Source organism: Scyliorhinus torazame, chromosome 6 (genome assembly GCF_047496885.1).
Source record: "Scyliorhinus torazame isolate Kashiwa2021f chromosome 6, sScyTor2.1, whole genome shotgun sequence".
NCBI lineage: Eukaryota > Metazoa > Chordata > Chondrichthyes > Carcharhiniformes > Scyliorhinidae > Scyliorhinus > Scyliorhinus torazame.
This window is the reverse complement of record NC_092712.1, coordinates 117616650-117633450: the sequence shown is the minus strand read 5'-3', so window position 1 is coordinate 117633450 and position 16801 is coordinate 117616650. Positions and strand designations below refer to the sequence as shown.

At 45.6% G+C, this 16801-nt stretch overlaps 1 protein-coding gene across 1 annotated transcript in view; it reads right to left on the bottom strand.

Moving 5' to 3' along the window:
- The window catches only part of LOC140424975 (tomoregulin-1-like), a 494486-nt gene that overhangs the window by 28562 nt on the left and 449123 nt on the right, over positions 1-16801 (bottom strand). The window contains exons 7-8 of the mRNA XM_072508717.1: positions 13396-13452; positions 10108-10222 (exon numbers count right to left, since the gene is read on the bottom strand). Of these exons, the coding sequence (XP_072364818.1) occupies positions 10108-10222; positions 13396-13452 (172 nt within the window). The remainder of the gene's footprint in view (positions 1-10107; positions 10223-13395; positions 13453-16801) is intronic.

The following is a 16801-nucleotide window of genomic DNA, read 5'->3' as shown; positions in this document are numbered from 1 at the left end:
GTCCTGTTGTAACCTGCAACAGCCTTCGACACTATCTACAACTCCACCAACCTTTGTGTCATCGGCAACTTACTAACTCACCCTTCCACTTCCTTAACCAAGTCATTTATAAAAAACACAAAGAGCAGAGGTCCCAGAACAGATCCCTGCAGGATACCACTGGTCACCGACCTCCAGGCGGAATACTTTCCATCCACTACCACTCGCTATCTCCTTTCGGCCAGCCAATTCTGTATCCAGACAGCCAAGAATTTAGATTGGGGTGGCTGTTTGACAGGAATCAACATCTGACATGTGAGCATCTTTCAAACGTCAGTTGATTAGAATTCAAGACCGGCATGTTACTGTGAAGATGAAGGATAAGTAGGCAAGTGGATGTTGTCTACATGGACTTCAGTAAAGCCTTTGACAAGGTCCCTCACGGCCGACTGGTACAAAAGGTGAAGTCACACGGGATCAGAGGTGAGCTGGCAAGGTGGATACAGAACTGGCTCGATCATAGAAGAAAGAGGGTTACGGTTGAAAGGTGCATTTCTGAATGGAACATAGAATATAGAACATTACAGCGCAGTACAGGCCCTTCAGCCCTCGATGATGCGCCGACCTGTGAAACCACTCTAAAGCCCATCTACACTATTCTCTTATTGTCCATATGCCTATCCAATGACCATTTGAATGCCCTTCGTGTTGGCGAGTCCACTACTGTTGAAGGCAGGGCTTTCCACGCCCTTACTACTCTCTGACTAAAGAACCTACCTCTGACATCTGTCTTATATCTATCTCCCCTCAATTTAAAGGTATGTCCCCTCGTGCTAGACATCACCATCCGAGGAAAAAGGCTCTCACTGTCCACCCTATCCAATCCTCTGATCATCTTGTATGCCTCAATTAAGTCACCTCTTAACCTTCTTCTCTCTAACGAAAACAGCCTCAAGTCCCTCAGCCTTTCCTCATAAGATCTTCCCTCCATACCAGGCAACATTCTGGTAAATCTCCTCTGCACCCTTTCCAATGCTTCCACATCCTTCCTATAATGCGGCGACCAGAATTGCATGCAATACTCCAAATGCGGCCGCACCAGAGTGTTGTATAGCTGCAACAAGACCTCATGGCTCCTAAACTCAATCCCTCTACAAATAAAAGCTAACACACCGTACGCCTTCTTAACAACCCTCTCAACCTGGGTGGCAACTTTCAGGGATCTATGTACATGGACACCGAGATCTCTCTGCTCATCCACACTGCCAAGAATCTTACCATTAGCCCAGTACTCAGTCTTCCTGTTATTCCTTCCAAAATGAATCACCTCACACTTTTCTGCATTAAACTCCATTTGCCACCTCTCAGCCCAGCGCTGCAGCTTATCTATGTCCCTCTGTAACTTGTAACATCCTTCCGCACTGTCCACAACTCCACCGACTTTAGTGTCATCTGCAAATTTACTCACTCATCCTTCTACGCCCTCCTCCAGGTCATTTATAAAAATGACAATCAGCAGTGGCCCCAAAACAGATCCTTGTGGTACACCCCTAGTAACTGGACTCCAGTCTGAACATTTCCTATCAACCACCACCCTTTGTCTTCTTCCAGCTAGCCAATTTCTGATCCAAACTGCGAAATCACCCTGAATCCCATGTCTCCGTATTTTCTGCAGTAGCCTACCATGGGGAACCTTATCAAACGCTTTACTAAAATCCATATACACCACATCAACTGCTTTACCCTCGTCCACCTGTTTGGTCACCTTCTCAAAGAACTCAATAAGGTTTGTGAGGCACGACCTACCCTTCACAAAACCGTGTTGACTATCTCTAATCAAATTATTTATTTCCAGATGATTATACATCCTATCTCTTATAAACCTTTCCACAACAGAAGTAAGGCTCACTGGTCTATAGTTACCGGGGTTATCTCTACTCCCCTTCTTGAACAAGGGGACAACATTTGCTATCCTCCAGTCTTCTGGCACTATTCCTGTAGACAAAGATGACTTAAAGATCAAGGCCAAAGGCTCAGCAATCTCCTCCCTAGCTTCCTAGGATAAATCCCATCCGGCCCAGGTGACTTATCTATTTTCACACTTTCCAGAATTGCTAACACCTCCTCCTTATGAATCTCAAGCCCTTCTAGTCTAGTATCCTGAATCTCAGTATTCTCCTCGACAACATTGTCTTTTTCCTGTGTGAAGGCTGTGACTAGCGGTGTTCCGCAGAGATAGTGTTAGGAACTTTGTTGTTTGTAGTATATATAAATGATTTGGAGGAAAAAGTAACTGGTCCGATTAGTAAGTTTGCGGACAACACAAAGGTTGGTAGAGTTGAGGATTGTCAGACGATACAGCAGGATATAGATTGGTTGGAGACTTGGGCAGAGAAATGGCAGAGGGACTTTAAACTGGGCAAATGTGAGGTAATGCATTTTGGAAGGTCTAATACAGGTTGGAATTATACAGTAAATGGCAGAACCCTTAAGAGTATTGACAGGTAGGGCGATCTGGGCATACAGGTCCACAGATCACTGAAAGTGGTAATGCAGGTGGATAAGGTAGTCAAGAAGACAAATGCATGCTTACCTTCATCTGTCGGGACATTGAGTATAAAACTTGGCAAGTCATGCTGCAGTTGTACAGAAACCTAGTTGGCCACATTTGAAATATTGTGTGCAATTCTGGTCGCCACACTACAGGAGGATGTGAATGCTTTGAAGAGGGTAAGAAGAGATTTACCAGGATGTTGCCTGGTCTGGAGGGTATTAGTTATGAGGAGAGGTTGGATAAACTCAAATTGTTTTCACTGGAATGACTGAGGTTGAGGGGCGACCTGATAGAGGTTTACAAAATTATGAGTGGCAAGGACAGAGTAGATAGTCAGATGCTTTTTCCCAGTGTGGAATAATCAAATACTACGGGACATAGGTTTAAGGTGCGAGGGGGAAAGTTTAGAGGTGATGTGCGAGGCAAACCCTTTACACAGATGGTGGTGAGTGCCTGGTACGCGCTGCCGGGGGAGATGGTAGAAGCAGATACAATAGCGATGTTTAAGAGGCATCTTGACGAATACATGAATAGGATGGGACTAGGAGGATAGGAACCCCGGAAGTGTAGAAGGTGTTAGTTTAGACAGGAATCAGGCTCGGAGGGCCAATGGGCGTGTTTCTGTGCTGTACTGTTCCTTGTTATTTGATGGCTGGTTGTGATGGCAAATGCACAATTGGAATGAATAATGTCTGGATGATCCTGTCTTATTATTACTAGAGGCAGTGAAATCTTCCTGGAATTTGAGCTTTCCTGCAGATCTGGAAAGAGCTGCTCAAAGAAAAGCTACAGAACTCATCACAGCATCCTTTGGGACTGAGTCTGTCATTTTGGGTCTGACCACAGGTCAGTTATGCACTTACAGTACTGTGGTACCGTCAATAGCCAGATCGACAATCATGAGTATAATTCTGCACACTTGAGAACTGCATAGTGAAGGGTTATAAAATGATAAACTTTGTCTTGACATGAGGGGACGACGACATTTCATTTGTTTGTCATCTGTAGCACAATATGCACTATGTCTTTAGGATTCCATACAATTGGTAAACAAAGCAAATCTTCCCCTATGGAAACACTTAAAATGCAGTTAAAGATTGCATTTGTCAGAGCAAAAGATCTTTACCAATTTGAACAAACAGGATGATTTAGCATTCAATCTGTGCAGCTCAAATCCATTTATCGCTAATTGTGTAAAAGATAACACTTGGGCATTCTATTATAGCAACAGACTAATATTCAGCTTACTATGAACTCTGCTATCGATTACGTTTGTGAGTAAATTATTGTTTCATACATTATTACATGATAGTGGCAAATTTAATCAGGTTAAAGTAGAAGGGATAATTACCAAATAAATGGATCGTGGTTGAATCTGAATATTACAAATTAGTCTGAAAACATGCTTTCATGACACAGAAGAAATGCTTAACCTCTAAGATTATATTACATTTATAGAATGGTTACAGGCTCTGCCATCTCTCTGCAAGCTTAATTTAATTAGCTGCAATCCCCTTCCTGTTCCCCATAGCCCTACAAACATTTCCCATTCAGGTATCTTTTGAAAGCCATGATTGAATCTTCCTCCAGCACCCTTTCAGGTAGCCCATTTCATTAGCCTGTGGTTGTTTTGCCAATCTTATTAAATTGTGTCCTCTGGTTCTTGAGCCATCTGTCAAAGTGAAACATTCTCTCTACCCATCTAGACCACTCATGATTTGAACACCTCTAACTAATCTCTCAGACATCTTTAGGAGAACTCAGCTTTTCCAATCTATCCAAATAACTGAAGTCCCTCATTTTTGGAAAACTCTTTTTGACACCCTCTCTCAAATGTTTACCTCCTTCCTAAAGTGCAGCACCCACAATTGGACAGAGTGGGCCAGTTTACAAGGAGTTGGAGGGACTGTGGAGCCATTTAAAAGTTGCATTTGGGACCTGATTCCAGGATTGTTGCCCATTCCTGGCACCTTACCTTTTGCTAGCACAGGATAAGGGTGCAAGTTGTGACCCTGCACTCCCAACCGGACCTGTTTCATTGCAGGGGATAGGCATCTCCAAGCACCAAAGAACAACAAAAGAACAAAGAAATGTACAGCACAGGAACAGGCCCTTCGGCCCTCCAAGCCCGTGCCGACCATACTGCCCGACTAAACTACAATCTTCTACACTTCCTGGGTCCGTATCCTTCTATTCCCATCCTATTCATATATTTGTCAAGATGCCCCTTAAATGTCCCTATCGTCCCTGCTTCCACTACCTCCTCCGGTAGCGAGTTCCAGGCACCCACTACCCTCTGCGTAAAAAACTTGCCTCGTACATCTACTCTAAACCTTGCCCCTCTCACCTTAAACCTATGCCCCCTAGTAATTGACCCCTCTACCCTGGGGAAAAGCCTCTGACTATCCACTCTGTCTATGCCCCTCATAATTTTGTATACCTCTATCAGGTCGCCCCTCAACCTCCTTCGTTCCAGTGAGAACAAACCGAGTTTATTCAATCGCTCCTCATAGCTTATGCCCTCCATACCAGGCAACATTCTGGTAAATCTCTTCTGCACCCTCTCTAAAGCCTCCACATCCTTCTGGTAGTGTGGCGACCAGAATTGAACACTATACTCCAAGTGTGGCCTAACTAAGGTTCTATACAGCTGCAACATGACTTGCCAATTCGTATACTCAATGCCCCGGCCAATGAAGGCAAGCATGCCGTATGCCTTCTTGACTACCTTCTCCACCTGTGTTGCCCCTTTCAATGACCTGTGGACCTGTACTCCTAGATCTCTTTGACTTTCAATACTCTTGAGGGTTCTACCATTCACTGTATATTCCCTAACTGCATTAGACCTTCCAAAATGCATTACCTCACATTTGTCCAGATTAAACTCCATCTGCCATCTCTCCGCCCAAGTCTCCAGACAATCTAAATCCTGCTGTATCCTCAGACAGTCCTCATCGCTATCCGCAATTCCACCAACCTTTGTGTCGTCTGCAAACTTACTAATCAGACCAGTTACATTTTCCTCCAAATCATTTATATATACTACAAACAGCAAAGGTCCCAACACTGATCCCTGTGGAACACCACTGGTCACAGCCCTCCAATTAGAAAAGCATCCCTCCATTGCTACCCTCTGCCTTCTATGGCCTAGCCAGTTCTGTATCCACCTTGCCAGTTCACCCCTGATCCCGTGTGACTTCACCTTTTGTACCCTGCAATATTTGTGGAGTTGGGCCAGCTTCTTGATAACTCTTTGTTCACAGCTCCTCTGAGGATTTGTGAACTGTAGACTGAATTCAAGAACCTTTCAAAAGTAACTTCCAATGGCCTTACTCATGCCCTCTCCATGCCCTCTTGCAGGGGCTGGTTTAGCACAGTGGGCTAAACAGGTGGCTTGTAATGAAGAACAATGCCAGCAGCTCAATTCCCGTACCGGCCTCCCCGAACAGGCGCCGGAATGTGGCGACTAGGGGCTTTTCACAGTAACTTCATTACTGCTGAAGCGTACTTGTGACAATAAGCGATTATTATTATTATTATGCCATCTCAATGCTAAATAAATGGCTACTCATGCCTCCCACCCACCTCACTGTCCCTAGAAGCCCCATGCCAACTTATGGTCCTTCCATGCCCATTCACCTTTGAGGGGGAGAGCTGGTGGGTTTTAACCTGAGGATCAGCACACCTCAGACGAGGGGCAAGGTTGAGAAGGCAAGATCTTCATGAATAACCTCAGCCTGTACAGGAATTTAACCCACGCTGTTGACGTTGCTCTGCATCACAAACCTGCTGTCCAGCCAACTGAGCTAAACCGGCTCCCTGTGCACACTGTACCTATAGTAATGATGCTCTCTGTGAAAGTGCTTTAAAAATAGCCATTCAACAACAAACAAATTGAAAAAAAAGGTATTCCAAAAACTTTATAGAAGTATAAATCATCAGACCTTTAAATTTACAATTACAGAATTTGTATGTAATATGGGCATCGCTGGTTAGACCAGCATTTATTGCCCATCCCTAGTTGCACTTCAAAAGGTGATGGGCTGCCTTCTTGATCCTCTGCAGTGCCTGAGTTGGAAGTACACCCACGGTGCTGTAAGGGAGGGAGTTCCAGGATTTTGACCCAAGACAGTAAAGGAACAGCGATATATTTCCAAGTCAGGGTGGTGAGTGACCTGGAGGGGAATCTGCAGATGGTGGGGTTCTACTATCTTCTACTATCGTCCCTCTACATGGTAGTGGTCGCTGGTTTGGAAGGTGCTACTTAAGGGACCTTGTGAGTTCCTACAGTGCATCTTGGTACAGTAGATGGTACACATGGCTGCCACTGTTCGCAGGTGGTGGAGGGATCAATATTTGTGGAAGGGGTAGCAATCAAGTGGGTTGCTTTGTCCTGGATGGTGTTGAGGTTCTTGAGTGTTGTTTTTTTTTAATAAATATTTTATTGAAAATGTTTGGTCAACCAACACAGTACATTGTGCATCCTTTACACAATATTATAACAACACAAATAACAATGACCTATTTTATAAACAAAAAAATGAATAAATAATAAATAACAAAAATGAAAACTAACCCTAATTGGCAACTGCCTTATCACAAGTAACACTCTCCAAAAATATCATTTAACAGTCCAATATATAATTATCTGTCGCAACGACCTATACATATTATACAGTATATATTAACAACCCTGAGAGAGTCCTTCTGGTTCCTCCTCCCCCCCCCCCCCCACCCGCCCCCCCACCCCCCCCCCCCCCACCCCCCCTCTCCCCCCCCGATCCTGGGCTGCTGCTGCTGCCGCCTTTTTTCCATTCCATCTATCTATCTGCGAGGTATTCGACGAACGGTTGCCACCGCCTGGTGAACCCTTGAGCCGACCCCCTTAGAACGAACTTAATCCGCTCTAGCTTTATAAACCCTGCCATGTCATTTATCCAGGTCTCCAACCCCGGGGGCTTGGCTTCTTTCCACATTAACAATATCCTGCGCCGGGCTACTAGGGACGCAAAGGCCAAAACATCGGCCTCCCTCGCCTCCTGCACTCCCGGCTCTTGTGCAACCCCAAATATAGCCAACCCCCAGCTTGGTTCGACCCGGACCCCCACTACTTTCGAAAGCACCTTTGTCATCCCCATCCAAAACCCCTGTAGTGCCTGGCATGACCAAAACATATGGGTATGATTCGCTGGGCTTCTCGAGCACCTCGCACACCTATCCTCCACCCCAAAAAATTTACTGAGCCGTGCTCCAGTCATATGCGCCCTGTGTAATACCTTAAACTGAATCAGGCTTAGCCTGGCACACGAGGACGACGAGTTTATCCTGCTTAGGGCATCTGCCCACAGCCCCTCCTCGATCTCCTCCCCCAGCTCTTCTTCCCATTTCCCTTTTAGTTCATCTACCAGAGTCTCCCTCCACACCTTCAGGAAGACCAAGAATCCTCAGGTTGTTCTTCCTTGCATTGTTCTCCAGTGCCTCCAACCTTTCCACACATCGTTTCTGATGTGCCCCATGCGTCTCCGTCTTCACCACCAGGCCCTGTATGTCGTCCTCATTCTCGGCTGCCTTTGCCTTCACGACCCGAAGCTCCCGCTCCTGGGTCTTTTGTTCCTCCTTTAGCCCTTCGATCGCCTGTAGTATTGGGGCCAACAGCTCTTTCTTCATTTCCTTTTTGAGCTCTTCCACACAGCATTTCAAGAACTCTTGTTGTTCAGGGCCCCATGTTAAACTGCCACCTTACGACGCCATCTTGGTTTTTGCTTGCCTTCCTTGCCGCTGTTCTAAAGGATCCACTGCAATCCGGGCACTTTTTCCTCCTTTTTTCACCCGTATCCAGGGGGGATTCCCTTCTGGTTTACCGCACAGTGTTTTTAGCCGTCAAAATTGTCGTTGGGGCTCCTATCAAGAGCCCAAAAGTCCGTTTCACCGGGAGCTGCCAAAACGTGCGACTCAGCTGGTCATCGCCGCACCCGGAAGTCTCTTCTTGAGTGTTGTTGGAGACACACTCATCCAGACAAATGGAGAGTGTTCCATTACACTCCTGACTTATGTCTTGTAGATGGTGAACAGGCATTGGAGAGTTAGGAGGTGAGTTACTCGCCACAGCTTTCCTAGCCTTTTTCCATCTCTGGTTGCCACAGTATTTAAATGGCTAGTCCAGTTCAGTTTCTGAACCCTCAGGATGTTAATTGTGGGGGATTCAGCGATGGTAGTAGCATTGAATGTCAAGGGGCGATGGTTAGATCCTCGCTTGTTGGAGATGGTCATTGCTTGGCATTTGTGTTGCATGAATGTTATTTGCCATGTGTCAACCCAAGCCTGGACATTGTCCAGGACTTGCTGTGTTTGGACATGGACTGCTTTAGTATCTGAGGAGTCATCACTCGCAGAAATTCCCACTCTGACCTTATAATGGAAGGAAGGAGATTGATGGTTGGGCCTAGGACTCTACTCTAAGGAACTCTTGTAGTGATGTCATGGAGCTGAGATGATTGACCTCCAATCACCACAATCATATTCCTTTGTGCCAGTACAATTCCAACCAGCGGAGGGAGGATTTCCCCCTGATTCCAATTGACTCCAGTTTTGCCAGGGCTCCTTGATGCCATACTCGGTCAAATGTTGCCTTGGTGTACCTCACCTCTGACATTCAGCACTTTTGTCCATATTTGAACCAAGGCTGTAATGAGGTCAGGAGCAGAGTGACCTTGGCGGAACCCAAACTCAGTATCCTTGAGCAGATTATGCTGAGTAAGTGCTGCTTGATAGCGTTGTTGATGACAATAAGCTAATTAACCGAGTAAACATTGGGACATTGACAAAAGGGATCACAGCAAAAAATAATTAATAATCCCATAGAGGTGTTAACCAAGCAAAGTCAACACTTCTCTGCACATAGCTAAACAAACTCACTTATATTATCCTTTTAGAAAAGTTGTGTGGGGAGGGGGGGGGAGGGCCCTCAACAAAGCATGCATAATAATGAGTTTCCCATATGTCATTGTTGCTATAAGGTTTGTTGATTCTGTATATGGTGTGTACTGGGTGAATGGGCGTGGAAGAGGCACGATAGGTATGGAGCACCATTTGGGGTGAGGGACATGAGTTGGCATTGAATTGACTTGCAGCATGGAGGTGGCATGAGTAGGTGGGCAGTTTCGGGGTGCGACGAGTGAGGGCTAACAAACTAAAATTAAACCAAACAATTGGAACGAAGTCCCAAAGAACAGAGGGGGTCCTTTAACCAGCGTGCTTTGGCACTAGGCCGACTCTCCCGTGCCTGCCTCCCGAGTGAGAATAGAGCGTGAAGGGTCATTTTTCTACCAAGACGATTTGGGAAATTCCCTGACTTGAGCTATCTGCCTCAGTAGCAATAATTCAGCCCAATATTCCAGTGGTGGATAAATCTGTGTTTCATAAAGGTTCATCCAATCTTCCTTACTTTTGTCATTTATGCCTTGATTTATACATTTTTATTTAAAATCTTTCTAAGAATCAAGAATGATCTGAACTTGTAAAGGAGATTAGTGAACATATAATAACAAGGAGTGAAAAGAGAAACAGATACTTACAGACAGGATGTCTCTCGGCGAGCATAAATATATTCACATTTGCCATGCATGCAGATATTTTCTGAACATGGCTGGTAGTTCCCAGTGTAAATATCTTCCCTGTGATCACTGGCATCTTAAAAGTAAATGATTAACTGTCAGTTTTATTTGCACTCATTTCACTTGTTTTACATATTTAACACAGGTTGGTTGCTTTTAAGTTATCATCATGACATTTGGAAGATTGGGTTGAATATCCTGGAGGGTTCCCCTGCTTGTTGCCTGTAACTCTTTGCCCTTAATCAAATATATTCTATTATATTCAATAAATTGTTGGCGCAAGTGCATGCTATCTCATTTAATTTCTTTAGCTGATAGATCTGAAGCGTTCATTTACTCAAGTGTTTATCCTCACAAAGAGACCCCAGACTTCTGGCAGCATTGTTACATATGAAACACGCATATGAAACATTACAATTGTTATTGGTCGGCAACTTTCCTCCATTTCTTGTCAATTTATAAAAAACACTTTATTATGGCACAAAGTTTATCCCCTAGTGCAGAAACCAGATTGGTGATTGTTAAGGTTTTCACAAAAGTATTTGCAGTGATTTGATTCAATTCTTTATTCTATTGATGCATTGGGGGCTTGGTGGTGGTGGTGGTGGTTGGGGGGGCGTCAGAAGAGAAGTTCCGTTTCTGGTGGAGAAAAGGAAGCTAGCTAAACCAAACAGGCAACGCCTGAAGGTTGCAAAAGTAGTGACAATAGGATTGTGTTCCCTTGTAGCGGGACACAATGATACAGTGCCACAAGAAGTTTAATAACCTAATAACCTCACAGGAAAGGTGAGCTGTCTGACATTTTTGGGTGCCAACTGTAACAGAACATTTCTCAAACCAACACACTTCACAGCTCCTCACAACCCCGGCTGAACAGCCAACTCTCTCCCTCATCTGATTGACATCCCATACCCACCCCTCATAGTTACATATAGGGGTGATGGCAGCATAGTGGTAATGTCCCTGGGCTAGTAATCCAGGAGATAATACCCTGAGGACATGATTTCAGCTGGATAAAAACAAAATCTGGAATTGAAATTTGGAGTGTATGGAACTATTGTCGATTGTCGTTAAAACCCATCTGGCTCACTCAATGTCCCTTTAAGGAAGAAAATCTGCCATTCTTACCTGGTCTGGCCTACATATGATTCCAGATCTACAGGATCTCCAAATCTAAACTGCACTCTGAAATAGCCTAATAACCACTCAGACCCAATGAAATTAGGAATGGGCCACAAATGCTGGCGTTGCCAACCACACCCACATCCCATGAGTGATTAAACACAAAAAAAACTCCAGAAATGTTGTCAGTCCATTCACTTCTCACATCCCTAAGTCTCTATCTACCTTCTCACATTGCAGGAGGCGTAGCACAATGTGAGGGAGGCAGAGAAGTGGGGGTGGCCCTGCAGTGATAGCCACATTGACCGCTGCAGAGGAACAAATGTTAGAGATTGGCAGAGTGCCACAGTTCATGGCAAAGTCAATGGACAATTGGAGATCTCCCCCATACCTGGTGACAGCATTAGATATCATACTGCCTTTTGACACACAACACTCACTCATGTTGAATTGATGTCACCTCTATGTGAAATGTCATGATAGGCACTCTGTACAGTTTGAACACTTTCTCCATGTTAGCAGTAATTCCTGTCTCCCACAAGTCCTTCAAGAACTTTAATGGGAGGAGGTTGAGGCTTCCACAGGAAGGTGGGCACTCTGAGGATGCACTGCCTCATGATTCATGGGTACCTCCACCAGCACAGATATACACACCTCGGTGGGTGCTGCAGTAATGATAGCTAGGGTGTCTCATGGTGAAGAACACAACATATTTGAGCAGGAGTGGGTGCTAAAGACAGGGACAGAAGTGGAGAGCCCAAGTTCTGCGGTTGGATGTAAATGCTGGGCTGCGGGGGTCATCAATGAAAAGGACACTTCTGGAGCAGCAACAGGAATTGTGTGTGCTTCTGTCATTATTTCCAGAGGCAGTGTGCACCCATGGAGAGACGTTAGAGGAGTCCATCTTGAGCATGAATGTCATGATGTGTCAGATATTTTCACATATCACCGAAAGAGTAGCCACCTGCATGGAGCATCAGACATGGCAGGCCACCAAATGCATGCTGGCTCTGATAATAGTTTGCATATTCTGACTGCCACCGGATGGAAGAAAACCTCGCAGAAATAGAGCCAACTATTCTCTTGCTCTTGGCTAGCAGATGGGCCATACATCCATCCCTTGCACCCCACACCCCCAAAGCACCATCTGATTTTTGTTTGTATATTTGTGAGTGTGTGGCTGCGTTTAAGGGAATGGGGGGTGGGATGGTGGAAGCTGCCTCAGTTCTTCCCTGACCTCTAATCGTCATTCATACGTGGATTTTCCCGAGGTGTGTGGGGATTAAGTGACTTAAAGTAGGGCCTCCAGTTACTTACAGTGGGAGCCTTGGTCTAAAGCCAAGGTTGGTAACGGCAACATTCTCCTAGATGGGAAAGTTATGCTCTCTGGGATTCTGAGTCAATTCAGCTGATTTTAATCTTGCCTATGTACCATTTCAACCAGCTGGGGAAAATGAGAGATAAAATAGACCCCATATATTCTGGTACTATTTTTATGCTACTTATGTCCACATCTATAACTGGAAATTCCTTTGTAAGCTTGTCACTCTCTAATTACATCTTCATCCCAGCGATTACACTGCAGCAGCTCCACTGGTGGGATAATAGAGCCAGGAACCTGGGATGTAATAGTTTAACAGGAATTGAATCCAGCTATTTTTCTGTCTGAATGGTATTTATATGTCACCACATTTACTATTAGCCCATAACAGTTCTTCAGAATATCTTGTAACTCCTTCACTGTTTATCATGTATGGCCATTCAACAGCAGAGCAAACCTTCAAACGACTTATAGCTGACACTCATAGTTTCAAAGGTCTTCACACATTGGAGCTTACATTCTTATCAAGTGATAAATGAAATGACTACTCTAGTTGGGTAAGGGCCACACCCATTGCAATCCCATCCTAATTAGAGGAAAAGTTCTGATGGGCTTACTTTAAATACATTGTCGTATATCCAGTAAGACCTTTTTGTCCTGGTTTAAAGGCAGTTCTGATCTGGAAATGGACCTGAGCCTGACTTCCCAGATCCCCAGCCTACTCTTGGTTGCCAGCCTTAGCGAACAGAAAATGGCACAGCCTGCAGTGAATGTTTTAAATCATAAATAGGCTTTTTGCCCCTTACCTTTAGCTTCTGTGCCCAGCTGGAATCCATTGTCCTTCCCCAAAGGACCAGTGTCATCTTAAAAAAATGTTGATACATGAAGAATTGTTAACAGATTGATTTATGACTCATTTGAAAGGGACTAAGAGTAAAATACTAAAATAAATATTTGGACATACTTTTATCTCTTCCTTCACTTCTGAATTAACGTTCAGTGATGTTGTCCAGCTATTGGTCTAGGTTGACCATCTGAGACATCTGGGGCGGGATTCTCCGACCCCACGCTGGGTCGGAGAACCGCCGGGGGGTGGCGTGAATCCCGCCCCCGCCGTGTTCCGAAGTCTCCGCCACCAGAGATTCGGTGGGGCGGGAATTGCGTCGCGCCGGTCGCGGAGGCGGGAATCGCGTTGCGCCGGTCGCGGAGGCGGGAATCGCGTCACGCCGGTTGGCGGGCCCACCCCGCCAATTCTCCGGCCCGTGATGGGCCGAAGTCCCGCTGCTGGAATGCCTGTCCCGCCAGCGTGGATTAAACCACCTTTTGAACAGCAGGGCACGGCGGTGCGGGCAGGCTCCGGGGTCCTGGGGAAGGGTGCGGGGCGATCTGGCCACGGGGGGGGGGGGGGGGGGGGGGGGGGGGGGGGGGGGGTGCCCCCACGGTGGCCTGGCCCGCGATCCTGTGCCGTGGGGGCACTCTTTTTCTTCTGCTTTCACCATGGTCTTCACTATGGCAGAGGTGGAAGAGACCCCCTCCCCTGCGCATGCGCGGGGATGACGTCAACAGCCGCTGACGCTCCCGCGCATGCGTCGCCCGGCGAAGACCTTTCGGCCCCGGCTGGCGTGGTGCCAAAGGCCTTTCCCGCCAGCCGGCAGAGCGCAAACCACTCCAGCGCGGGCCTAGCCCCTCAACTCCGCACCTTTGGGGCGGCCCGAGGCCGGAGTGGTTCCCGCCACTCCATTACGCCGGAACCCCTCGCCCCGCCGGGTAGGGGAGAATCCCGCCCTTCAGTCGTAAGTGTGATTAGCGTGTTTTTTAAAATTGGCAGTCACCTTCCCTCCAACACTCCAGCACAAATAATGGTCACAAATCTTTACACAATTCCTCATTGTACCCAGACAGTTTAGCAGTCTTGATAATTGTTGTATATTTTTGTAACTAGTTACACAGCAATTTTAATAATTTGTCTCGAGTTACTGGCTCCATCATTTCAACACATAAAACTCTGGGGTTTGGTTTGTATTTACACAGATGATCATAAAACGGAAACATTGCTGTAATGCCCGTGAGATACTTCTCCACGTGGTGCTCCAGTTCCTTCTTTTATACTTTACTTCAGCCAAATGAATTACATGAATTACATGATAAAGAACATTACAAATTTCATGGACATGTGTATGAGTGTAAAAGGGAATTCAAAATTGTTTTATAAACATATAATTAGCAAAATGGTCATCAGGGAAAGGGATGAGGGACGAAAGGTGGAGAGGTTCTTGTGAGACGGTAGGCCTGGTTGACGTACAGTACTAATTGAGTGCCTTGCATCTGTTTCAACTAAAGAAGTGGGCACTATAATATGACAGTAATGGAGGAAGCTATTGATAAATTAGATTGAATAAAAATAGAAGCTACTTAAAGCTGAACTCAAAGTAGAAAATCACCAGGTTGGGCTGGCGTGCATTCTAGGGGGTCAATGTTCCGGTCCTGCCTGCTGCAGGAATCATCACAGGTGGGACAAAACATTTGACGGACCACTTAAAGGTCCATTGACTTCGGGTGGGAATTGCCGGTCTCAACCGGGCATGACCAGAAAACTCCACCCGAGGTTGTTAAATCAAGGTGGAAATTGCTGAGAGTTTGGTCACAATCTTTCAGCCCTCCTTAGATGTGTGAGTGGTGCCAAAGAACTGGAGGATTGCAAATGTTACACGCCTGTCCAAAAATGGGAATGGGGATATATCAGCAATTCCAGGCTCGTGAGCTGAACATCAGTGGAGACAATAACCTGGAATAAAATGAATTGATATTTGAAAAATATTGACTGATAGCTGAAAGGCAGCATAGATATGTTAGAGGTAAAGTTTATTTGATTAATTTGATTGAGCTCCTTGATGAAGTAATTGACAGCTTTAATGAGGGAAATTAAGTTCATGTTTTGTATCTTCTTCTTCAGACTCTAAGGCAGGTCTGACCCCTAGCACCACAACCTCCACCACAGGTAGGGCAGGGAGGCATCCTGGCTCCACCCCAGCCTGAATGGGAATTGAACTCTACATCAATTTGATTCACATCAGCTTTCCAGCCAACCATCCCCCTGCGCCTTTAAATGCATGTTGTAGCCACGGATAGTGAGGTTCCAATTTCTTTCTAACACATAGCTAACCAGGAATCTCTCTTGCTCTTATTGCCAGTCATGGGTGTATGTTAGAATGATTTACAAGTTGATGCTCAACTTGGTTTGCAACATTACAAACACACTTTCCTTGACCATCAAGTCCTGGAGTGGAACATGAACGCAGACTTCTGGCTCAGAGGCAGAGATGCTGATACCCCTGTACCACATGATCTCTGATGTTGTGCACATGGTCTTTCAAATGGCTTTTGATAAAGCACGACATAATAGAAACGTGTTTAAATTTATTCTATGGGATATAAGCCTATGGGATTAAAGAAGCAGTGGTGACATGAATGAATGACTGGTTAAGGGACAGAATGTAGAGTGAGGTGGTGAGTGATTGTTGTTCAGATGGGAAGGAAGTGTCCCCTAGGTGGTCAGTGTTGGGACCTAGAAGGAGGCCATTCAGCCCATCGAGTCCGCACCGGCTCTTGGAAAGAGCACCCTACCTAAGGTCAACACCTCCACCCTATCCCCATAACCCAGCAACCCCACCCAATACTAAGGGCAATTTTGGACACTAAGGGCAATTTATCATAGCCAATCCACCTAACCTGCACATCTTTGGACTGTGGGAGGAAACCGGAGCACCCGGAGGAAACCCACGCAGACACGGGGAGGATGTGCAGACGCCGCACAAACAGTGACCCAAGCCGGAATCGAACCTGGGACCCTGGAGCTGTGAAGCAATTGTGCTATCTACAATGCTACCGTTCTGCCCCTTTGACAGTTTGCACATGATAGAAAACTCAGAGGGACGATGGTAACCGAGTCAAGTAGAATACAGGCAGGCTGGTGAAATGGGAAGACATGCATCACAGAGAAGTGTGAAGTGATTAATTTTGGTGGGAAGAGTGATGAAATGCCTCATATAAATTCAGTGGTTCAATTTTGAAGAAATGTAGGAGCAGAGAAACGTAGGGGTGTCTGCACACGTCTTTGAAGGTGGCAGGATAATTTAAGAAGGGTGCTAAAAAAAGCAAAGGGAATCTTTAACTTTATAAATAGAGGATCAGAGTACAAAAGCAAGGTTATAA